The following is a 22,457-nucleotide window of genomic DNA, read 5'->3' as shown; positions in this document are numbered from 1 at the left end:
GCTTGACTCGTCTAGAGCCGCACCTTACAATTAAGGGCGGTGTATGAACGAGGTTCCTGTTTAGTTAATAGATGACAAGTGCTGCCGTCGGTTCAAGAGGCATGTGCCGACGTAGCACTGTCGGTTGCCGTCTTCAACACCTGGCCTTCCTCATTCAAATTCCCTCCTTCCTTCTTGACCCTCGACGCCCACGGCGGCTCCCCATCTTCATCAAACTCAGCCCACTGGAAGAAGCTGCAACTCTCTTGACCCGGCACGTATCCCGCATGGCACATCCACATGTACCTTCCCCTCGATTCCTTTTTCCTCGTCGCACACCTCAACACAGTCGGAACACCACACTTGCATTTCGGCGTATACCTCGGATGTAGGCTATCCTTGTAGAACCGATATGTGATATTGAGTCGCTTGTTCTTCGCGAGTGGATGAGGATCGATGGCTTGAGCCGGCGCGATTGAGTGCTTCCATTCTTCCTGCATCTCGGCATGCATCACCAAGAGTGAGTTGTGCGGCAGATGGATGCTGATCTGGCCTTGTGCATCCGCGAGAGATCCATCGGCTTTTCGATGCGAGTCGTCTTCAGCGACAGTCTTGCGGACCCGGAACTCGCGCGCTACTCCGAGGCTTAGACTGCCGATGACGGCTCGTGGACCGAGGTAGGTGAGTTGGTCGGCGTGGTATCCGACGCTTTCTTGTGGTCCGTCGTAGCAGTTGACGAAGGCAGTGTTGGCTTTCCAGGGGCGAGGGGATTGGTACTTGAGTTTCTTGCCGTCGGGGTAAAAGTCGCGGATCCTGCGTTGGATCTCACGGTTGACGGCATCTTCGACTTGGGGGCATGCGTTGAGCATTTCTGGTAAGCTTTGTCGGACATCCTAAATGGAATCAACATCTTGTGTTAGTCTCTTGGGAACTTACTTACCTCGATCTGGCCACCATTGTAGATGTATTCTGTCTTTTGTCTTTCCGCCTCTTCTAAGCTGTTGACGTAGAAGGAATAGGTGTGCGGGCTCACGACGACTCTGTCAAATAGCTTGAACTCATACCTGTCGTAGGTCGACGAGGCTTCCAGTAGTTGTGACAGCAGTGCATCCGCTTGCTCTACCGGAAGGAAATTATGTATAATGGAACAAGGCGTATGTGCTTCGATGTCTTCTGGGCTATAGAGAAAAAGCGTCTTCCCTTTTCGTACAAGTGGCTTCTTAGTCAACGTGCCGTTGGCTGGAGAAATGCGATAGGAGCTCAGGGATGATTGATAGCCCACTGTAGACGATGCGAGTCGCTTTCTTGGGGATGTAACCTGAGGCCGCGATAGGCAATCTGAGGCTTTTTCAACAGCCCCATCGGAGGCGAGCAATGCCTCAAGCAAGGTCGCTTCATCAATTGTAGGATGTAGAGATGCCAGCAAGGCCAGCTTGAAATCGGTAGACTCTTCTTCTGGGTCTTTATCCTCCGAAGGCCGCGTGCCTGTGCTCGCCACTGATGTGGGTGGCCCTTCAACCCACTTCCTCTTGCGCGACACGAACGTATCCATATTGGTTGGTGTGGATTGCAATGGCACTCATTATGGACGGCCGAAGTAGATAGAGTCCTTTGACAGTGGCGACTGGCGTCAAGAAAGACGCGCTGTCACGGGACAACCGGCGCCACACCAGCCCCGCCATAACCCAAGGGCGCCTCGGTCAATCGACACCTCGTCATCCGCAACCATGCTGCAGCACAACACCAACTCCACGTCCCGGCGCGACATGACGCGCCGTATCATACATATCCTCCACGCGCCATAATCCCAAATCGCCCCCCTTCACCATCCATTATGCTCGAATTCCGAACCCAAGGCTTCAACGGCTACTCAGTCAAGTACAGCCCCTTCTTCGACTCGCGCATAGCCGTCGCAACGTCCGCCAATTTCGGGCTCGTCGGAAACGGACGACTCTACATATTAGGCCTTACAGCAAATGGCATAGTGGCCGAGAAATGGTACTTCTATTAACCCCGTCACCATAGTACAAGCCAAACGCTTCCCAATCACATGCTAACCCACCCACGCCCAGGTTCGACACGCAAGACTCGCTCTTCGACAGCACCTGGTCCGAATCGCACGAGAACCAGCTCCTCACCGCCGGCGGCGACGGCTCCGTAAAGCTCTTCGACATAAACGTACCAACCTACCCCATCGCATCTTGGCAAGAGCACGCGCGCGAAGTCTTCGCCGTACACTGGAACCTCGTTGCTAAAGACACTTTCCTGTCCTCCTCCTGGGACGGTACAATCAAGATCTGGAATCCGAATTCCAACGCCTCCATAACCACACTGCCGACACATTCATGTACCTACTCTGCGAGTTTCAGTCCGCACAGTCCTAGTGTGCTGTCAAGTGTGAGCAGCGATAGTCATTTACGGGTGTTTGATCTGAGGACGCCGGCGAGTGCGAGTAATCACTTGACGATGAGTGTGCCGATTCATCAGCCGCCTAAAGCGCGGATGGGACACGCGCCGGGTGTCGGTGTTGCGCCTGCGGAGGCGTTGACGCATGATTGGAATAAATACCGGGATACTATTGTTGCGACGGCGGGTGTCGATCGCGTGATACGGACGTTCGATATTAGGATGCCGCAGCAGGGGCCTGTTGCTGTGTTGCCCGGACACGAGTATGCGGTTCGGAAGTTGAGTTGGAGTCCGCATTTGAGCGATATATTGCTTAGTGCGAGTTACGATATGACGTGTCGGGTGTGGACGGACGGGAGTGCCATGGGTGTGGGTAGTGTGAAGCAAGAGAACATGTTGGAGGATCCTATGTTCTATGGTGGAGGTAGGGAGATGGGGAGGATGGGTCGACATACCGAGTTCGTTACAGGTGTCGACTGGTGTCTGTTTGGCGCGGAGGGCTGGTGTGCTAGTACGGGGTGGGACGAGAGGGTCATGGTATGGGATTGCCGGGCTATCATGCAATGAATCGACGAGTTTCCATGCAACACGCGCCCGACGCTATTGAGATATAACTGTTCTCCAATTCCTACACGAACAAGAACGCTCAGCGAGATACACCGCGAGCCATAATTTCGACCACCGATCCAATGAGACAACAAGCAAAAGACAGGGTATCATCCCATAGCTACACCCAGACACCGAAATGCAAATCCCACATGCGCCGCCCAAATGCCGAAGCTCAGAAACGCCTCTATGCTCCTTCCCTCTATCATTCGCTTTCATGGCCTTCCTATAGGTCTCCGAGGTTCAGAATATCGTCAAGCGCATCGTCCATCTCTTGCATATCTTGTACGCTGCCTCCTTGCCAGTGCATGCCCACTTCGTCATCAATCTGCATCGGGTCGCCAAAGTCAATGGTCCATGTCTCGCCGTTGAGCTCGTGCTTTGTCCCATTTGTGATACCATTGATACCATTTGTGAGAGTACCATTCGTAAGCGGTTTTGCGGGCCCATTGTAGATGTCCTCAATGCCGTGCGTGTCCAGAAACCTCGAGTTCATTATCGATCCCGCAATCAGTGGTGTTTGTCCGAGGTACGAGTCCCCGAGCTCCAGCGCGAGTCTCAAGTCCTCCATACACAGGAGTTTCCTCTTTCGTCGCTCTTCTGCTTCGACGGGGAGTTCGCCTCCGATCCCTCGTGCCAGCTCGCCGCGTTCTACCAATCTCTCCTCTCTCGCAAGCTTCTTCTTGAACTCGCCTGTGCGCACATATCCAGGGCCGTTAGTGCTCACTTTGCCTAGTAAGTTTGCCAGTGCTTCTTTTATGTATGTCTCGGTAGCGATGTTGAGGTAGTCTGGGCAATCGGACGTGTGGCCTTGAGGCAGTCCGAACTCGTAGCAGATGGGAAGAAGACGGTACGATATCGTCGTTGCGGTGGGGAATTCGTGCGTCTCAGCGTAGAGGGCTGAGGTATACCGTTTTCGAATCTCGAGTTCCCAGTCTGGTGACAGGTTGCGTTAGCATATGAACAGCTTTTATGAAGTGAGTGAGGGGTATAGCAAATGTCATATACGTACTTGTCTTCCCAAATCCACCACCCTGATTGCTGCTCGGCCCAACATCGAGCTGCTTCGCCCGTCGCGCGTCAACATACTCCTGCACCGGCCCAGCAGCGCCCGCGCCCAGGCCCTCCAGACCCGTACTCAGCGGGCTCTCGCCTGCCGGTATACCCTTCAGCCTCTTTCTCTCCCTCCGGCTTAATTGCATGACCTCATGCTTTAGTCTCTTCTCGCTCTCATCCCCTGTCCCCTTGACCGTCCCGCTAGTCGGCTTATCACTACTCGACACCCAACTCGCAATGCCTGCTTCGGGTGGGTCGCGCCATATGTTAGCGTATATGGCTGTGAAGAGCGCATTGTGCGCGTGTTCGAGGGCAGGTGTAGTGAGGATCTTGGATAGCTTGTGCGACAGCTCCTCCTGGTTGAGGTTGCCGAGGAGAAAGAAGGAGAGGGCCTTCTTGTAGATGGTCCAGTCTGCATCGCTTATGGAGCCTTTGACTGCGGCGTACAAGGGCTCGACGTCTACACGGGGCGCGCGCGGCGCGTTGGGCTTCTTGGTGAGATCGGTCTGGAGGGATGTGAGGCTGGGCAGGGTGCCCGACGAGAGCGTCGGCGTGGTAGAGACGTTCATGTCATTGGGCCGTATGGTGCCTGCCATGATGGCGGTGGAAGCGCGCCGTGGTGGCGCTCAATGCGTCGTGGTGTGCGCGTTGCGAGCTCGTCGCGCGGCAGGACAGATGCGCGTGCGGGCTGTGGAGAAGGCAGAGAGCGGCGGGAGAGCGACGCCGGGGTCTGCGCGACGCTTCAAGAGTGCCAGCGGGATCGCACGAGTACTCAATAATGATCCCCGATGACGGGCAAGAACAGCAGGCGTTGTGCGGGGCCTACGCTGATGGACAAGCATGCAGTCGTGGAGAGCGTGAGGTCAGAGCTCGGGGGTTTGCGGAGTTGATGCTGGGGCAGCCTAACAACATCGAAGAGACCCATGAAACCTCCACCACATGCACACTTCCTTTCGGTCCCACAACATTCAATGTAAATTTCATTTGCTACGCACTTGTCTGCTAACACGATTCGTTTTAACAAACGCTCCCGTCCCAATGCTAGTGCAGTCGCTTTTATGCCATGTACACCGTCCCAGCCATTGTACCGCATCGCTAGTTTTCACCAAACACATCTCCCAATTCTACTTTCCCTACACTCCAAATTTCTCGCTCATCTTCCATCTCGTCGCTCGACAAGCCGAGACCTCCTGCGCCACCTTCGGCCTCCTTCCTTTCTCTGGCTTGCCCAGCTAACCTCATGGCAACCCTCTTGAAGTAGTCGCCCATGCTGCGTTGTTGACCAGCAGATAGGCTCTTGCCAGGTCCAGCCATGTACTTGTCGAATACGGCCGTCTCCTCGTCTACCACCGAGAAGATGGCAAGGAACGCCGCTTCAGCTGACAGCTTAACTGGGATCACCGGATCGCGCACCGACGCGAAGACCACCGGTATGAGGATCGGGATATGCGGACGGATTAATTCGTTGTGCTCTCGAGCAATTGTGCGAAGCACCACAAGCGCCAAACGCCTCGTATCGACAGGATGGCCGGGCTCGACTACTGGGGCAAGAGCCTCGAAAATTGGCTTGGTGTGGTCGAAGCTCTTGCTGCTCTTCTCCGACAGAAGGTACTTGCCAGCAGCGAGGATAGAGTTATCCGAGATGAACGGTTGTGAGTGTCCAATACCCTGGCATATAACATTCACAGTCTCGTCTGCAAACGATTCTGTCAGAGCCTCGGGAGCATCTAGCAGAATGGCGTTGAGCGCCAATACAGAAGATTTGTTGTAGTGGGTCGTAAGCACGCGAGCCTTGAGGAGACTGGACGCGACATCCTCGGGAAGGCAGCTGATCAGGGCACCTAGAAGTCGAGCGTTTGTAATTGCCATTGCATCTACGCCATGTTAGTCACAATAGGTAGGATCAGAATGAGTCTAAACTTACCATTAGAATCATCGCTCTCGTTATCGATGAGACTTAAGATGGCGTTCCTGCTTGCTTCGCTCATGTTCTTGCCTGCCTTGCTTACAACCTCAAACAAGGCCTTCAGCATAGCGGTCTTGACAGCTTCGTCACTTGTCTTGGATCCGGTCACCAACTCAGCGATGAGTGGATCCACCCTTGGTGTAAGCTTGATCAATGTACCAAGAGCCTTGGCTGCTCGCGCTCGCAGTACATCAGAGGATGTATCGGCAAGCGACTTGGCGAACGTGCGCTGGAGTTGGGGCAAAAAGGGCTTGAGGAAGGTCGGAATCTTCTCTAGCAGGTTGTTGAGTGTGAGCAGAATTGCTGCCTTGACCTCGACAGAACGCTCTGTAACCACACGGATAAGAGGTCCTGTGATCTGAGTAACAAACGGCTGGAGTGACTTCGCGCTGGTGCGGTCGATAACGTCGGAGATCGCCAGAGCAGCTTGAGTTCGCTGGTCGACCGAGCCGTTCATGAGACCCTGCAGGAAGATAGGTAAAATGGCGTTGATACCCTTGGGAAGTGAGAATCCAGGGAGGTCCGCACCAGCAACACCAACTTGATTGAGTGTTTGACGCGTGGAGATGACAAGTGACTCCATCTCTTCTTTCCGTAGGCGCTTGCTTGTGAGAGTGCTGAGAGCAGTCCATGCAGCCTTGACAACCTCTGTATCGCTATCGCCAAAGGAGATGAGAAGTGCCCGGATAAGGTCAGGGTAGTATCTTGAGAAATCAACGTCTGCCTCTGCAAAGAACTTGGCCAGGTGCATGTCGGCACGCGCACGTCTCCGCTCATCGTCGTGTTTTGACAAGGCAAGCATGACGCTCATGGCCGTATTAAGACCATCGAATTCATCCACAGATAGGAGCACCTTATCGAACGATGTCTCGAGTTCTGATCGGAGTTCTTCGTCCTTGGAAGCGATGACATTATCCATGATGGTGTTGAGAATGTTGGGCAGTCGTCGGGTCATGGCGGAGCTTGCAACTTCAGCCAACGACGCAATAGCGCGGGCATTGAAGGCAGACATAGGCGAAGTGAGAAGTGTTGGTAGGAGATTTGGGAGAATGATGTTGGATCGCGCTTGATCTGTGAGGAGGGTGAGAAGCGCTGATAGCGCGTTCTGTGCATCGTCGTCCGAACGCAGAAGGTTGAGCAGGTAAGGTAGGACCTGGTCAACAGCCCTCTTGCCAAAGATTTGTTGCAGAGCGTCGAAGGCTTCTGCTGCGGCTTCTCGCACATCCGCGTTTGGATCCACCAGAGCAGTTCGGACAACCTGGATAAGAGTCTTCTCGTAGTCCTCGAGTTGCTCTGGCGAGGCAGCCGCGATGAGTTCGCGAAGGGCGATGCAGATACCCTGCTTGGCATCTGTATCGGTCGTGTGCAGACCTTCTTCGAGCGTAGGTAACAGAGTAGCAAGTACGCCGTCTCCAGCTTTGCGAATGAGCTCTCCGAGCGCGTTTCCGGCGATAACCTTTTGCTCCATGTTTGAGCTTGCCAGGCGGCGGATGAGAAGTTGAGTAAGCGTAGGGATAAGCTCGCGTAGAGTACGAGGGCTAGCCACCAATGCCTTCCATACGTTAATGGAGGCTGTTCGTACCAGACCAGATGTGTCGCATCTGCAAATGTACAGAGCAGACAAGACCTTGTTGCGCTTCTCTTCTCCGAGAACCTCGAGCAGTGACTGACCAGCCTCCTTTGCGCCCTCTTCGACTTCTTCCTCTTCCACCTTGCCGCTGATGCCAGTGAGGTTGAACAGTAGATCTCCCACAAGCTCCACGGAACTGAGACGAATCCTGTAGCTGTCGTCTGCGAGACCCCTCTCAAGCTCAGGTAGCAGCAGATCAATTGCCTTGGTAGCAAAGTTCTTGACCAAGAGACGACCAGCTCGCAAGGCAGTTTCTCGGATCGATTCCACTTCGTCCGCGAGACCGCCGAGAATTGGAGGAATGATCTTGCTGAGGTAGTTCGCGAAACTGTTTCCAAAGCAGACTGGCAAGAAGATGAACAGAGACATGAAACCTTCTCGGACTGAAGCCCTGCTGCTGGCCACGTTCTGCAGGATGCTTGGTAGTGTCTCTTCCAGGCGCCCAGTTCCGAGACCTGCAAGAACCTCTGACAGAGCTTGCGCAGAACCAAGTCGATCTCCGGCACCCGTGTCGGACTTGAGCGTAGACATGAGACTCGGAATAAGATCTGGCAGGGCATCCTCTCCAAGCTTCTCGACGAGCGAACCGAGCGCTTTTGACGCGGTAGCACGTGTAGCGGGTACAGGATCCACGATTGCAACCCGTAGTCCAGCGACCAGGATTGGCAGATGGGATGTGAGATCTTTCCTTTCCGAGAGGTATGCCAAGCTGCCGATGATCTGAGAAGACTTGCGCTTGGTTCCAGAGCGATCGCCCAAACCTCGCTCCAGGATTCGTACCACGAGAGCGAGAGAAGGCGCATCAAGGAAATGTGCGAACTGGATCTTGATGAGAGCATCGAGAGCATCGTCTGTGTACTTTGTCGGGTCGCTGAGGGCCTTCAAGATGATGTTGACGACGCTCTTGATCTCAGGATTGCTGATGACTTCACCGAAACGCTGCAAACTTCGGTTTGCTGAAGCTCGGACTTCTTTGTGGCTGTCTGTCAACACGACGGTGAGGGGCGGAATGATGTCGGGCAAGCTAAGAGCCAGCTGGTTGGGATCGAGATAGGCCATGGCTCCTAGAGAGTCACAGGCACCCTTTTTACTACGCCACTGATCCTCATCGAGACCTTCCAAGAGTATTGGTAGAACCTGCTTGACACCAAAGGAACTAAGCGTAGAGAAGCAAGTCTTGGCTGCATCGAGACAGGCTTCTCGGACGTCTGCGCTGGTATCGCCGAATCCAGCAAGCAATTGAGGTACTAGCTGGATGACATATGGTTCGAACAAGCGACCAAGGATCAGCGAGAAGAGTTCATATGCCAGGTACACTCCCTGCCTCTGGTTGGGATCTTTCTTGTTCTCGCTAGCTCCTTTGAGGGTGGACATGATGCGATGTTCTTTGAGTAAACCCAGACCCTTTCCGCGTACGACACCCGCCAGACCATAAGCAGCACCGCGACGCGAGGGATACTTCTTTGACGTGAGTAGTTGATCCATCATCTGGTTGATGTAATTCGAGACCTCTTGTTCAGACGTACGGACCAGAGGGGGCAAACATTGGGCAACGGCGTATTGCACTGTCTCGGAAGGCGTACTGAGAGTTGCCAACAGTCTCTGTACAACCTTTGGAACGCGCTCATCGCCAGCCGCAAGATGACGACCCAGTGCACCATACAGGATGATGACTGCTTCGTTGACCTGATCGTACATCTCCGACTTGCGATCAGGGGCTTCAAGAGCGTTCTCGAACAGTTCCATAAGAGGTTCAACCTTGGTTTGCGCTTTAACGGTAATGACTGAGGTTGCGGCTTCGATCAATTCATCTCTGACCGCGGGACTGCGGTCTCCCAAGGGGCCCTCGTAGATCAGGAAGTTCAAGAAGTCTACAAGGTCATCGGGCTTGAAACCTGGTGTCATCTCTTTGAAGGCAAGCGCAATACCGTCTCTGCTCTCCCAAGGGTCGCGAAGATCGACCTTTCGCGGCATGCCGTACTCATCACGCTCCGGGACGCGTGGCTTGGCCTTTTCGGTGTAGGTTTCGCGCAGTCTCCGTAGAATGTCGTCAAATGTGTCAGGGAATTTGGTGATGATTTCGCCAATAGCTCGTGCGGTTGCTCTTCTGAGTGGTTTGTCGAGAGAGTCCAGGTAAGGCAACATCTGGACACCAGCATCTGCTTTGAGCTCTAAGTCATTCTCGTCCCAAATTGTTCGGGCCAGCTCAGCGTTCTCAGACTCGTCGTCGTGACAAGCGATGAAGATCTCTTCACTGAATGTCAGGTCGTTCATGTCGAGTTCAGCGTCGATGGCTTGCAAAATCGCGGTTCGGACGCCAGTCTCAGGCACGATAGTACCACGCAGCAAGGCTCCCAGCTCATCGTTGGTAATGTTCGGGGCCAGTCCGCTAGCGAGATTGGTAATGCAATCCTTGATTATCTTGTAATGTTGCTGGTATTTCTGCATGGACCATACCAGAATCTCCAACAAGGCCTTGCGCGGGAGACGAGGGTCAGTACCTGCCAGAGGTGTTAGCACAGTGTCAGTTTTCGTGCTTTAAGGACTCACAGGAGTTAGTATGGAAAGTCAACACTTCGATGGCCAAGATCAGCTGCTCGTCGGCTTCCTCGGGCGCAGACTTGCCAATGCCACCCTTTTCCAGCACGAGGAAAAGTAGAGGGAAGCAGTACGCCAAAGATACTGCATCGAGCGGCCTCTGTTCGCTCAAAAACCGTAGACGGTACAGGACGCGGGTTACCAGATCTAATGTTATCAATAAATTCCCAATCTGATCAATGGATCAAAATTGACTTACCACCTAAATCCTCGTCTTCATACTCACTAGCAAGCTGTATAGAACCGATCGTTCGCAGTACTGCTACACCAATAAATGGTCGCATCATGCCTAGCCGATTGGATACCCGCTCGGAGCATGAGATCAAAGCAGTCGCTGGAACGTCTCCCAGCAGAAGACCAGCACCAGCACGGATGGCTTGGATCAAGAGATCTACGGCAGGTCCCATCCATTGCTCCGCCTCTGTCGGAGGTCCAGTAGCGAGACTCCGGATGATGCCCACACCTCGCCTCATCCTATGCTCTGTGCCAGTCACTTCTTTCCTAATCGCAGATTCTTTCGCCAGCTGGGCGTTGACTTTGGCCTGATCGTCCGCGCTAAGCTTCTTGGCCTGGCCCTTTTTTTGTGCGAGCTGTGCTCGTAATTCTTCTTCCCATTTAAGTGTATCGTAGTCCTTCGTGTTCTTGTCGATCACTACAGGTGCTTTCTTCGAAAGAACGTCGATATACGCTGTACCCTCTGGCGTACGGAAGATGGCTGCTTCGGTTGGTCCCACAGATTCCATCTGCTTCGGATCAAGATCCTGACTGAACTGCTTGACTACAATCGGCAGAGCTGCCTCTGGAGCCACAAAGGCCATATCAGTATAGGCGCTGTAGGCTGCTGCATCGATGGCGGGCAGTTTCTCGTTATCCTTGTTCTGTTTCAGTCGTCAGCGATAGTTCATCGAAAAGACTGATGGCTGGGCAATAATACCTCCGTTGCTTCGTTGATAGTGCTCACAAAGTCTTGCAAGTTATCCCGGACGACCTGGCCGGGATCTACACCCATGCGAAGGCATAGATCAATCCAAGACACTCTTGGCATGATCTCTTTCCTTGCCAATACAACGAGACGCATGGCCTGCTTTTGTAGAGCCATAGGGTCCACACTTGCGTTCTCCTTCTTCACTGTCTCTGAAGGGAGGCATATGCAGCTCAAAACAGCCCCAAGCTCAGCTGAGCCTGCCTTGGATGCGAACGCAGCGCTCTCCCTGTCTTCTTGCTCACTTGACCTATACCACGACCACAATCCTTCTATTATGATATTGCTGATCTTCTCGGGCGAGGTTTGGACATATGCTTGTGTCAAAGCCTGCTTAGCAGCCGCCTTCGCCTTGGCGGAGACGCTGGGAGCGACGATGAGGAAGATGAACGCCTGTGCCCATGCATCTGCGACTTCTTTTGAAGCTTGTGTGACGTCTGGCGCAATGGCCTTCAAAGCGCGTAGTGCAATGGAAACATCCTCTTCTGAAGACAATTTCGAATAGACTTTGGGGTTGAGAAGGATGGAAGGCTTTGGTTGGGTGGCGAGCGATTGCGAGACGACATCAGATTTCTTATAGATGGATTCCAGCTTCTCGTCCTTCATGCCCTGTACTATATCGATGAGGAGCGCAACAGTGTAGTGTCCTACCGTGACCAAACCACTCTGGGTCGCAGGCAGGGGGTTTGCATTGACTTCCTGCCAGATCTCAATGAGCTTCGGCAGAGTTGTTTGGCAGAATGCAAGTACGTCGGGTTGAGCTTGCTGTTCGTCGGAAAGATTCCACCAGAGGTCTGCTGCGCGGATTGCCCAAAGCTTCTTGACGGGTACGCGTTTATCGGCCATGCCCTTGATGAAGGCATCTGAGACGGCCTTGTCAAGAGCAACTCCGTTCGCTAAGCCAAAATTTAAGTGGGTTGTTATTGCGGATACTTCAGCTACAACAGCTGGCTCACTCGGCTCCTTCAATGCTACTGGAGCGATACCTGCTGGTATCTTCTTTGACAGCGCCATTGACTCTGGCAGCGCTGAGAGCATCTGGGCATGAAGAACCTTCTGGTCAGCGCCAGAAACCTTGCCTTGCTTCAACGGAGTAAGCACTTCGTCTGCAACCTTGTCAATATTGGCATCATCTTTTGATCGTGAAGCCAACGCCTTGAAGGTTCGCAAAGCGCCTGCGCGAATGGCAGCATTGCTCGACTTGACGTTGGAAAGCAGCGGCTTCAGCATGTTTCCTAGCAGAATATCGGAGAGATCCATAGAATCGGGGAGGGCTAAGAACATGGGTGAGACGATGTCGTTTAGTACTACCTCGGGTGCTCTCAGCAAGGCCTTTTCGATGGGTGGTATGACATCTTTTCGCAGCTCCTCCAGAGTAGGGAAGCTATCGAAGAAGTCGTGCAACGCATTGGAGATGTGGTCCGGCAGCTGGCTCCTTGATCCGACAATCTCTCTTGTGTAGTATGTGTAGTAGTCTTGTTTGTGGCCTTCGAGGAGCGGCTTGACGGTGGGCAGACGGGATGAGACGCCAGCGATGACGCCGAGGAAGACAGCATTTCCAGCTGTAGGCGCGGTGCCCTTTGCGGAGAGGGTCGTGACGAGTTTGTCGAGGGCGTCCTTGCCAATTGCCTCGGAGCGGAAGATGGCGCGCAGGGCCCGGCGCGTCGAAACGAGAGCCGCTATAGAGAGGCGGCCAGCTCGCCGGTCGCCCCCAGCGCTCACGCACGTCTCGAGCACGCGCGCATTTGCCAGCGCCACGTCCAGGCCGTGCTTGGCCCAGCGTTCAGGCGACTTTGCAAACTGCAGCAGCAGCACGGAACACCAGTCGTTGAGCACAAAGGCATTGGCATGCGCGATGGCCTTCTTTGAGCATTCCTGCGTCAAGAACTTGACAACCGGGGGCAGTACTTTGTCGCCATGGGGTCCGTTTACCAGCGACTTGAGGACGCCTTCCACCGCCCGGCGTGATTCACGGTCGTCGTATAGCGGATATGTTTCGAAGAGGAGTTCGAGGAGCGCTTGGAGGTCGGCAGTGACGAGAGCTATAGGTACAATGTTGAGTCAGCCATCGTTCGCTTCCACGTGCAGTCCCCAGAGACACTCACAGTCGTCTGCGACCTTAGTCTGCAGCCCCGAGAGCTCGTTGACTCGGCGCTTGGTGGAGCTCGTTATGAGCTTCGGCCGCAGCTCGTCGCGGTGTATCGCCCGCGACTCAGCGTCCCCATTCACAGCCATGTCGTCCAGTCCACATGTGAAGGCGGATGCGGGGTGTTGGCGGGGTTGCGTGTCGGCGTCGATATCGCGAAATGATGCGCCAAGAGTTCTCGTTTATTTGCTAGGGCAATGACATCGCTCGCTCCTGCCTCCACCGCGGTGTGGAGCGCCCTTCCACCACCAAACCCACTGGCCTGCGCCCTTGACCACCACCCGACCGCCCCTTGGAACCGTTGCGCCCTATGCGTCCAATAAACTACGACAATTCGCCCAATCTTGATCTCGCCCGGGATCAAGCCCCGATATACTCTATACGGAAGCCCGCCTGAGACCCCTGCACCTCACATTACCACCACTCAACCAAACTAAGAGTTTTTTGCCATGGCGAAGAAGAAGAAGCCCGCCGGCAACCCCGCACGTGGATTTGCAACCACGTCCGTCGCGAGTAAGCCAAAGCCTGAAAGAATTTCCCCAGACATCCCAGCCAAGGTAGTTACCCCAGTACCGTCAAAGGAAGCCGCGGCTGCACCAGAGCCCACGGAGGCGCTCCAGACGTCCCAGCAGACCGAGGCGGTCAAGCCAGAAGTCGCGCCCACTCCAGAGGAACTGGAAGCCCAACTAGAGCGTGATGAACTCCAGCTGCTTGTTGAGAAGCATGCGCCCAAGGTCCGCCGCGAATCTAGTCGACATGTCTCAAAATTCCAGACAGACCGTAGGCTCCTCCGCAGCCAGTCGCACGTCATGACCGTCCATGACTGGCTTCCTAGTGAAATTCTGGACAGCATTATTCGCCTGGCCCAGGCTGAGTCGAACGACTCAAACAGGAGACAAGGTCAACAATCCCTTCTTAAAACCCTGACTGAAGAGGATGCCATGTCTAAGCTTTGGACCCTTGATCTTACCCTACGTGAGCTAGGCTTCTCCCAAGACCAAATCCAGCCCGTTTTGAGATGGCTATGTGCCAACGCTGCCGGTATCGATGCATCCTCCGGTGTATGGGGGCTTCAGGAAGCGCTAGAATGGCTTGCTTTGGACCAATGCGAGGATCACTCCTTTTCGTACGAAGAATCGCAGCCTAAGCGTTCAACACTTGAAGACATTGACACTTCTCGGCCAGCCACTCCGCCGCCCCAGCCATCAGCGAACGGAGCAACTGTAACTGGACCCTCACCTTCCGCAGCAGCTCTCAATGCCTCAGTGCCGGCGAATTCTGATGACTCTAACATTGACGTTAGTGACCTTGATAGCGACCTCGAACTCGATGAGCTCATTCCAGCGTATCTGAAAATCAAGGGCAAACTATTCGAAATTGATCCTCAACTAGTCGATGCCCCTGCACGGAAGTCGCAAAAAGGTCCAAAATCTAAGAAGTCGGCGCCTGTGCCACCTCAGACTCCGGCCATTCGGAAGCTGCTTTCTCAGTTGCAACAGCTGACCTCCGATGCCCTTTTTGACGAGGACCAAGCTGAAGCGCAGTGGCCCGTGAAGCGTAACCAGATTGCACAAAGTCAAGCCGAAAAGAGGCAACGTCAGAACGCACAGCCCAATGGTTCGCAGGTGCAGGACCAAGACGCCTCCCTTGATGTTCCAGCGTCGGCTAAGGCAGAAGCTGCTGTCACATCATCAAAACCATCAAGCGAGCATGGAGAGGAAGAGGATGCTGATCTACTCGGAGGCATGTTTTCGGCAGTGCCTGATGCAACGTCCGCTCCAGAGAGTACAGTCAACGGTGCAAGTACTGACAACATAGCCCTGCGCGACTTCGGCAAGATGAGTGGAATGTCTCCTCGCAAAGTGCTCGAAGAGGCAGTTCGATCAAGGTAGGTCATTCGATGGATTTCTCAACAATCACTAATAGCTTCAGGGATACTGGTGCACGCTTAACTTACAAAATGATCTCGCCTACCACGTATACTTGCCGGCACTCGCTGACAATCTTCTGGTCTAAGGAACAAGACTTCGAGTACGACACAGAAATTTCCAGTGTGGTCTGTACTCCGTACAGAAAGCAGGTCACGCTAGCAGCAAACGAAATTGCTGCTGTATCTGTCGAGCAGAGCGAAAGCTTCATCTCTGTTGCCGCCCTCTTCTCGATCTCTGCCTCTCTGCTAAAGGAGGAAAAGGTATATCTGCGCCTTCCGTCCAACTGGAGAGAGGTCTACAGAGAATTCCTGGAGCGTCGAAAGACACGACTAGATGCGGCAGACCGTGATGCTATCAAGCACTATCGCTCAATCATCGAAGATCAGATCGAGAACGAAGAATCGGACGGCGTCGTGCTTACGAATCGCTTCAAGGCGCGCAATCAGGCTGCGACAAGCTCTAGCACATCTAACTCTGGCTATAGCACACCGGTACGACACCACGACGGCCTAAGAGAGCAATGGGGCGCCAAAGCAACAACTCCATCATACCAGCACATGCTCGTCGGTCGAATGAACCTTCCAGTCTTCCACTTCAGAGATGAGATTCTATCCACTGTGGACAAGAACCAGGTCACCATCATCTGCGGTGAGACTGGATGCGGAAAGAGTACGCAGATTCCGGCCTTCGTCCTCGAGCACGAGCTATCGCAAGGCAAGGCATGCAAAGTCTACTGCACCGAGCCCCGACGTATCTCGGCGATCTCGCTTGCCCAACGTGTGAGCGAAGAACTAGGCGAAGGACCTAAAGATCTAGGGTCCATACGCTCACTTGTCGGATACGCAATTCGGCTTGAGTCGAAGACTTCCTCCCAGACTCGCTTGGTGTACGCGACGGTGGGTGTGGTATTACGAATGCTGGAATCACCCGGAGGTTTACAAGAGGTCACGCATCTGGTCATTGATGAGGTCCACGAAAGATCCATCGACACGGATTTCCTTCTTGTCATACTTCGGTCACTCATGGAACGGCGGCCTGAACTCAAGGTCATACTGATGAGTGCCACGGTAGATGCCGCACGCTTCTCAAGATACCTGAACGACGCACCGATCCTCACAGTACCAGGTCGCACCTTCCCGGTTCAGACTCGATACCTGGAGGATGCAGTCGAGTTGACGCATTATGCTGGAGCATCTGATGCGACCAAAGCTGCCGCCATGAGCGATAACGACGAGGATGATGGGATTACGAGCGATAAATCCGGTATTCCCAACAAGCTCCCAGGTTACAGCCAACTAACACGCGATGTGCTCTCTAACTACGACGAGTATGCCATTGACTACGACCTGATCACACGACTGATCGAGACGGTCGCATTTGATCCGCAGCTGAGTCGCTTTAGCAGCGCTATCTTAGTCTTCCTCCCAGGACTTGCTGAGATTCGTCAGCTCAACGATATACTGGCTAGTCATCCTTCTTTCAAGGCTGAGTGGTATGTGTACCCGCTACACTCCACCATTTCGAGTGAGGATCAACAAGCTGCGTTCCTTGTTCCACCCCCGGGCGTACGCAAGATCGTGCTCGCTACCAACATCGCCGAAACCGGAGTCACGATCCCGGATATCACCTGTGTTGTCGACACCGGTAAGCACAAGGAGATGAGGTTTGATGAGCGCAGACAGCTGTCGCGTCTTACGCAATCCTTCATTTCAAGAGCGAATGCGAAGCAACGCCGTGGTCGTGCCGGTCGTGTACAAGAGGGTCTATGTTTCCATCTCTTCACAAAATACCGTCACGACAACCTCATGGCAGAACAGCAAACCCCCGAAATGCTCAGACTTTCGCTACAGGATTTGGTCATGCGCGTCAAGATTTGCAAACTCGGTGATATCGAAGCCACCCTTGCTCAGGCACTCGATCCACCCTCCTCCAGGAACATTCGTCGCGCTATCGATGCACTTGTAGAGGTCGACGCGTTAACGCCGAGCGAGGAACTAACACCTCTTGGTCGCCAGATTGCGAAACTCCCCTTGGACGCGCACTTGGGCAAGCTTGTACTCCTTGCAAGTACTTTTGCTTGTGTTGATGTTGCTATTACCATTGCTGCCATTGTTTCTTCGAAGTCTCCGTTCCTGACACCATTTCAACAAAAACAACGAGCTGACATCGCTCGCCTTGCGTTCAAGAAGGGCGACTCCGACCTCCTCACAACTTACAATGCCTACAGGGCTTGGAAAGCAGTTTGCACTACTCCGGGACGGTCTGAGATGCAATTCTGCCACAAGAACTTCCTCAGTCCGCAAAACCTGGGTAACATCGAGGATCTCAAAGCGCAGCTCTTCTCCTCATTGGTTGACGCCGGGTTTATACAACTTACGCTCGACGAGCGTCGCACGATAGGCCGCTACCGGAATACGACACGCCACCGTGTCTTCGTTGAGGTGCCAGCACAATACGACATCCACACCGACAACGATGTTCTAGTCAACTCCGTCATCGCCACAGCATTCTATCCCAAGATCCTAACCCGCGAAGGCAAGGGCTGGCGAAACATCTCCAACAACCAAACCGTCAGCCTAGGACCAACATCCGTCAACAAAGGCTCGCGAACAGCCGACTTCCTATCGTACTACAACATCATGCAATCTAGCAACAAGTTCTACAACGCGCACTCCACCTCAATCGCCTACCCACTTCCCATGGTACTCATGGTCGCTGCCGATATGGACTTCAAGCTGCACGCCGGTGTGATCAGTCTACCCGGCAATGTCATCCGATTCGCAGTTCGTGAATGGAGAGCTGCTGTCGCGCTGAAGGTCTTGAGACGCCGTATCAAGGAGATATTGGCGAACAGCTGGAAGAACCCTGCGCGTCAGCTGAGCGATCGCGAGAAGGAGTGGCTTGGTCTGTTCTACAGGATGTTTGAGGAGAGGTTTGAGAAGGACGAGAGGATTAGGGAGAGGGCTGGTGGGAAGGCGAAGTGAGATATTGGGTTCAGTTGGAACTCAAAATACGGATCACTCGTAGATGTAGATTGCGTTGGCGTTATATGTGTTGGTCCTACGCTTTTGCTTGCATCACTACGAACATATAGATAAAAGGTATATAAGATCTATAACTACTACCAGAAATATGCGCCGCGCATTTTGCAAAGTTGTCACAAGGAGAAACCGCGGTCAACACAATTGACGTTAAGATATAGGAGAAGACAAGGTAGAGAGATTAAGCTAGAGTAATATAGGCTGGAGTACACAAGAGGTCTGGATGAAGAGAACAACATCCAACAAGTCAACGGTTGAGGAAGAAAGACACAGTATTGACATGATAGTTGTATGGATACATGCTTATCTTTGACAGCCCCCACGTCTTCTTCTCTCATGTTGCCTTTCACCCCCAACACTTCCATCCAATATATCTCTACCTCATCCCGGACTCGAGGATCGTGGATAAAGAAACAAATGCCATGTACCAACCTCTACTTTATCTGTGACTAACAAGAAGCCAGCATGTCTCCTAACCCTCGATGCGTCAGCCAGAAATTTGCGGTATACACCCAGCGGGAGCGCAATTGGTTGCACGACTATGTCGATCACGCGCGTGACGGAGGGCTGGTATAAGGGTTCCATTATAGCGAAGAGTCGCCACATGTTGTAGGGATTTTTCAAGCAGCATTTGCTTATCTCGATTACCACCGTGTCGCGATCTGCATCAAAGATAAGTAATGCGCCGAGGGTGTCGGGTGTCGTGGGTTCGTCACCCATGAAAAGCTGCTGCAAAGGCTGTGTTCGGAGTGCTTCGCCGCGGAATAGACGGTCGGTGTAATAGAGGGCGGGCAGCCTGGGTAATTGTATAGAGCAAGGAGCGATGGAAGTGGGTGGGTTACCGGTGTGGTTAACTCGGCGTGGGTCATTTGAGTGAAGGTGCAATACCAGTTTGTTTTTCCGCTGTGCCATGTCTTCTTCTAGCGCGTGATTGATGATCATGACTTGGAGCTCTGGTGCGAGATCGGGGAAGCAGGTGAAGGTAGTTGGTGGGATCATCTTGGCTTGTTGTGATCTCTTTTGTGCGGGTTGGGTGTGGGTTGAGTGTAAATGTTTAGAGATTTGCACGAACATGAGAGAAGAAAAGATTTCTTTTATACTCTTCTAATGACATACGCTCAGGCCAAATCGCTTCCAAGAACTAGGATGTGGAATCATTGATCATTACCATGCCATGGTTATAGTCGGCCGTGTGATTAAGTCGCTATCGCTTTTCCACACCCTTTGACTCATGTAGGAGCCAGTGATAATCTCAGCAAGTCTTGAGTCTTTCCTACCAAGAATTTCATCCTTGGTTGAGACTGTCCCATCAGGAAACGACTTGCCGCAACCCAAATGTTTTGTGAGTAACCTTTAACCAATTTGATCAGCAGGTACCGCGATGACGCAGAGCAATGAGCCACTCAGTTTGCGCAATACGCAACTTCTCCATACACACCAAAGTGTTCTCGAATGAAAAATGTATACCCAGCGGAAATTCTGCAAGCAAAACTTGGAAAGTGTTGAGAAGATACGCGACTTTTCGACGTAGATCGTGGACCGTGGAACGAGAAACGCACCCGCAGTTTTAATGTCTTTACCAATTCGCCCGAGTATCCTAAGCGATTCACGAGTGCTAACATACGATTTTAGCAATGAATCGCCAACAGGGAAGTTTGGATTCCACATCGATAGTAGGTATCTTGTTGTGCGAATGGTACTTTGAATTTGACGCGGGAATGTAGCTTTCCAGGGAAATATTCGCAATCACAACCGATGGTGCGATACTTGGGAATAGTACTTCAGCCGCAACTTACACTACCTCATGCAATTAGAGCGCTCGATACATGGTGAAGATCCGGAGATGGATGCCCTGTCCGCGGACATTATGAGAAAGGTAGTTTCTCGGCTCCTTCGTCCGATGGAAAGTGGTGGTAACAAGATCGAACCTGTACTGTTACACGGCGACATGTGGCATGCTAATGTCAGTGTCGACAGGAAGATGAGAAACTCGATTTTATATGATCCCGGATGCCTTTTTGGGCATCATGAGTACGAAGTGGCGCCGTGGCGCGCTGCGAGGTATGCTTTCAACAAAATGCACCTGGATGCGTATCTTGAGATCGTTGCTCAAATGATTCGGCTGGGTCTGCATCTTCTAAATCTGCAGAGTAAGGTCGAGACAGTGAAGCACTGATGTGAGTTAGCGTCAACAAGGCTACTTTCGGTTTGTCAGTGTGAAGTCTCAAGACTGGTCTCTTTGCCTGATTCGATGGCGATAGCCCTTGGTGGACAAGCAGGCCTCGCGCGTGAAGTCGCGTGCTGTGGCACATGCTGTCCAGTCATGCAAGACGCATGCGCGGGTATACCATGCCATAGCGATGATTGCGGCGTAGTTAGCACGCGTCGTCGCTGTGATGTCGCGCGTAGGCTGGCGCCTGTCGCGAATGCGAGATAGTGGAAGCGATGCGGGCAGTGGCTGGGAGACGTCACGTTCACGCTAAACTAGCTAGCTTCCGACGTCACGTTACAGAAGTTTGACAACCCGTTTGAAGGTCCGCAGTAGCAGTCATTACCAAGAGATAGTTCTTCCCATACTAATGACCGCTGCACCTTACGTATCAAGCAAATACGTTGAAAAGATGCATGTTCTACTCATTTCAGGTATGAGCGCTTCAAATCACACAGCAGCGCCTTCTGTTTGAGACAATACTGCACAGGTCCATGTCATAAATATACATATGGTACAGACTCTTTCTATACCTTCACCTCCTCTACCTTCGGCTTCTCAAACTCGGCCTTGCCATCTTTTACAGTGGCATACCGTATTGTGCCCGATGCATCTGTGTTGGGTATCGGTGCTTTTGTGCCCTCTCCTATTGACTTGATCTCTTCTTTGATCTTCCGTGTGGCGGCATCTTCAACAGCGCCTGGTGGGCTGTCTGCAATCTCGTCGACGTTTCTTAGGGTGAGAACGTCGCTGATTCGGGAAGCGCGGGACTGGATGAGCATAGTGGTTGGGCCTTCGAAACGGAGGAATAACTGCGGAGTATTAGCATTCGCAGAAACAACGTTATACGGGGAGTTGTCTTACCCTGTCGCCCCAGACTGTTCTCCGCAACCATGTCTTGAGAGTGTAATATGAGGTTGCCAGTGCCCGCCATGTGCCTGTCTTGCTCATGGTGCGGAAAAACTTGGTGTTTTGGACCATTGAGCCAAAGCCAAGATCTGGCACTTGAAAGCGAAGGTTCGATGACTTGAATCTGAAAGGAATTGGTGGTGTGTTGGAGGCTGTGTACGCTACGACGTTGCTACAATGCTGTTAGTGTAAACTTCCGAGTATGCCTATCATCTCAACATACCTAGGATGCGCGACATAGCTTTCACCAGCCTTGACCTGGACCTGGTATATTTGCCCGCTTCCTACAAGCGCAAGTAATCCTCTGCCTGTAATGTATGTGTTTCCCCAGTGTGCGAGCCCCAACTTTACATTGTACTGCGGCTTCAACTTGAGAGTGTGGCCAGTCCACGCTAGCAATGCATTTCTTTGGCTAACAATCCAGTCATCTCTTCCGTCCATGTTGACTGAGACGATGCTCGATATGGGTGCCTTTGTGGAGACGAGAGCTGTGACCGGGCTCGTTGAAGACACTTTCTGGTAGAGGAAGGGGATGCCGACAGGGGCTCGCTGAAGAGGCTCGAGGAAGGAGAGGGTTGATAACGTGTTTTCTGACTTTCCGCTGAGGCCGACGAGTGTTCCGCGGCGGGTGTAGAGCGTCTGCGAGGCGGAGAGGGAGACAGAGAGGAGGGAGAACGGGGTGCCAATGACTTCGAAACGGGCGTCTGACAGGTTCTTTTAGTCTTTATACCTTGTATGCTTCCGATTGACTCTTTCTTACCTGGTGTGTGCATGGGCGTCGCGGTGCCCTCAACACTGACTGCCTGCTGCAGCGCGGGCTCGGTGGAGGAGCTGGTGGCCGATATGTTGATGCATCGCGCAGCAAAGGGCGTCCGCCGTATGGCAGCGGCGGATGTGCGCGAGAAGTTCCTCCAGGGCGAGGCAGCCGGTCGTAACATGGCTGTGCCGGGCAATTGGCGCGTGATGGGCGGCGAAGAGGTTCTTGTGAAGCTCGGAGC

At 53.0% G+C, this 22,457-nt stretch overlaps 8 protein-coding genes across 8 annotated transcripts; 3 read left to right on the top strand and 5 right to left on the bottom strand.

Moving 5' to 3' along the window:
- Window positions 1–92: 92 nt before the first annotated feature.
- On the bottom strand, window positions 93–1,531 carry BKA58DRAFT_326397 (uncharacterized protein; the record flags this gene model as incomplete). The annotated part of the gene is made up of 2 exons (XM_046168063.1): window positions 93–872; window positions 920–1,531. 2 exons carry the CDS (start codon window positions 1,529–1,531, stop codon window positions 93–95), a joined length of 1,392 nt encoding a protein of 463 aa, XP_046019968.1.
- Window positions 1,532–1,813: 282 nt separating this feature from the next.
- On the top strand, window positions 1,814–2,952 carry BKA58DRAFT_444961 (peroxisomal targeting signal 2 receptor; the record flags this gene model as incomplete). Its single annotated transcript, XM_046174113.1, has 2 exons — window positions 1,814–1,977; window positions 2,052–2,952. The coding sequence occupies 2 exons, from the start codon at window positions 1,814–1,816 to the stop codon at window positions 2,950–2,952; spliced, it is 1,065 nt and encodes a 354-aa protein (XP_046019967.1).
- Window positions 2,953–3,027: 75 nt separating this feature from the next.
- Window positions 3,028–4,734, bottom strand: BKA58DRAFT_68995 (transcriptional regulator of RNA polII, SAGA, subunit-domain-containing protein). Its single transcript, XM_046175731.1, has 2 exons — window positions 4,004–4,734; window positions 3,028–3,927 (listed from the first exon to the last, which is right to left on the bottom strand). Exons 1-2 carry the CDS (start codon window positions 4,641–4,643, stop codon window positions 3,218–3,220), a joined length of 1,350 nt encoding a protein of 449 aa, XP_046019966.1. The 5' UTR covers window positions 4,644–4,734; the 3' UTR covers window positions 3,028–3,217.
- A 363-nt stretch (window positions 4,735–5,097) lies between these two features.
- Window positions 5,098–13,510, bottom strand: BKA58DRAFT_69004 (translational activator). Its single transcript, XM_046175732.1, has 6 exons — window positions 13,329–13,510; window positions 11,176–13,265; window positions 10,441–11,119; window positions 10,194–10,388; window positions 5,972–10,144; window positions 5,098–5,921 (listed from the first exon to the last, which is right to left on the bottom strand). Exons 1-6 carry the CDS (start codon window positions 13,456–13,458, stop codon window positions 5,143–5,145), a joined length of 8,046 nt encoding a protein of 2,681 aa, XP_046019965.1. The 5' UTR covers window positions 13,459–13,510; the 3' UTR covers window positions 5,098–5,142.
- A 110-nt stretch (window positions 13,511–13,620) lies between these two features.
- Window positions 13,621–18,638, top strand: BKA58DRAFT_473783 (ATP-dependent RNA helicase A). The gene is made up of 2 exons (XM_046175323.1): window positions 13,621–15,257; window positions 15,302–18,638. Exons 1-2 carry the CDS (start codon window positions 13,819–13,821, stop codon window positions 18,282–18,284), a joined length of 4,422 nt encoding a protein of 1,473 aa, XP_046019964.1. The 5' UTR covers window positions 13,621–13,818; the 3' UTR covers window positions 18,285–18,638.
- Window positions 18,639–18,722: 84 nt separating this feature from the next.
- On the bottom strand, window positions 18,723–19,340 carry BKA58DRAFT_444957 (uncharacterized protein; the record flags this gene model as incomplete). The annotated part of the gene is made up of 1 exon (XM_046174112.1): window positions 18,723–19,340. The coding sequence occupies one exon, from the start codon at window positions 19,338–19,340 to the stop codon at window positions 18,723–18,725; it is 618 nt and encodes a 205-aa protein (XP_046019963.1).
- Window positions 19,341–19,442: 102 nt separating this feature from the next.
- Window positions 19,443–20,745, top strand: BKA58DRAFT_394982 (uncharacterized protein). Its single transcript, XM_046171239.1, has one exon. It carries the CDS (start codon window positions 20,146–20,148, stop codon window positions 20,515–20,517), a length of 372 nt encoding a protein of 123 aa, XP_046019962.1. The 5' UTR covers window positions 19,443–20,145; the 3' UTR covers window positions 20,518–20,745.
- An 82-nt stretch (window positions 20,746–20,827) lies between these two features.
- BKA58DRAFT_394981 (mitochondrial biogenesis AIM24-domain-containing protein) lies at window positions 20,828–22,436 on the bottom strand. Its single transcript, XM_046171238.1, has 4 exons — window positions 22,220–22,436; window positions 21,683–22,163; window positions 21,415–21,631; window positions 20,828–21,362 (listed from the first exon to the last, which is right to left on the bottom strand). Exons 1-4 carry the CDS (start codon window positions 22,395–22,397, stop codon window positions 21,078–21,080), a joined length of 1,161 nt encoding a protein of 386 aa, XP_046019961.1. The 5' UTR covers window positions 22,398–22,436; the 3' UTR covers window positions 20,828–21,077.
- Window positions 22,437–22,457: the final 21 nt, after the last annotated feature.

Source organism: Alternaria rosae (genome assembly GCF_020736505.1).
Source record: "Alternaria rosae strain MPI-PUGE-AT-0040 chromosome Unknown BKA58scaffold_14, whole genome shotgun sequence".
Taxonomy (NCBI): Eukaryota; Fungi; Ascomycota; class Dothideomycetes; order Pleosporales; family Pleosporaceae; genus Alternaria; species Alternaria rosae.
The sequence above is the reverse complement of the archived record's forward strand: the minus strand, read 5'-3'. Positions and strand labels throughout refer to the sequence as shown.

Coding starts and splice junctions, on each gene's coding strand:
- BKA58DRAFT_68995 (XM_046175731.1), bottom strand. CDS start 4,643: ATGGCAGGCACCATACGGCCCAATGACATGAACGTCTCTACCACGCCG. Junction 3,928..4,003: donor TGGTGGATTTGGGAAGACAA/GTACGTATATGA, acceptor ACCTGTCACCAG/ACTGGGAACTCGAGATTCGA.
- BKA58DRAFT_69004 (XM_046175732.1), bottom strand. CDS start 13,458: ATGGCTGTGAATGGGGACGCTGAGTCGCGGGCGATACACCGCGACGAG. Junction 13,266..13,328: donor GACTAAGGTCGCAGACGACT/GTGAGTGTCTCT, acceptor TTGTACCTATAG/CTCTCGTCACTGCCGACCTC. Junction 10,389..10,440: donor TGAAGACGAGGATTTAGGTG/GTAAGTCAATTT, acceptor TGATAACATTAG/ATCTGGTAACCCGCGTCCTG.
- BKA58DRAFT_473783 (XM_046175323.1), top strand. CDS start 13,819: ATGGCGAAGAAGAAGAAGCCCGCCGGCAACCCCGCACGTGGATTTGCA. Junction 15,258..15,301: donor GAAGAGGCAGTTCGATCAAG/GTAGGTCATTCG, acceptor TAATAGCTTCAG/GGATACTGGTGCACGCTTAA.
- BKA58DRAFT_394982 (XM_046171239.1), top strand. CDS start 20,146: ATGCAATTAGAGCGCTCGATACATGGTGAAGATCCGGAGATGGATGCC.
- BKA58DRAFT_394981 (XM_046171238.1), bottom strand. CDS start 22,397: ATGTTACGACCGGCTGCCTCGCCCTGGAGGAACTTCTCGCGCACATCC. Junction 22,164..22,219: donor GACGCCCATGCACACACCAG/GTAAGAAAGAGT, acceptor AGAACCTGTCAG/ACGCCCGTTTCGAAGTCATT. Junction 21,363..21,414: donor GAACAGTCTGGGGCGACAGG/GTAAGACAACTC, acceptor AATACTCCGCAG/TTATTCCTCCGTTTCGAAGG.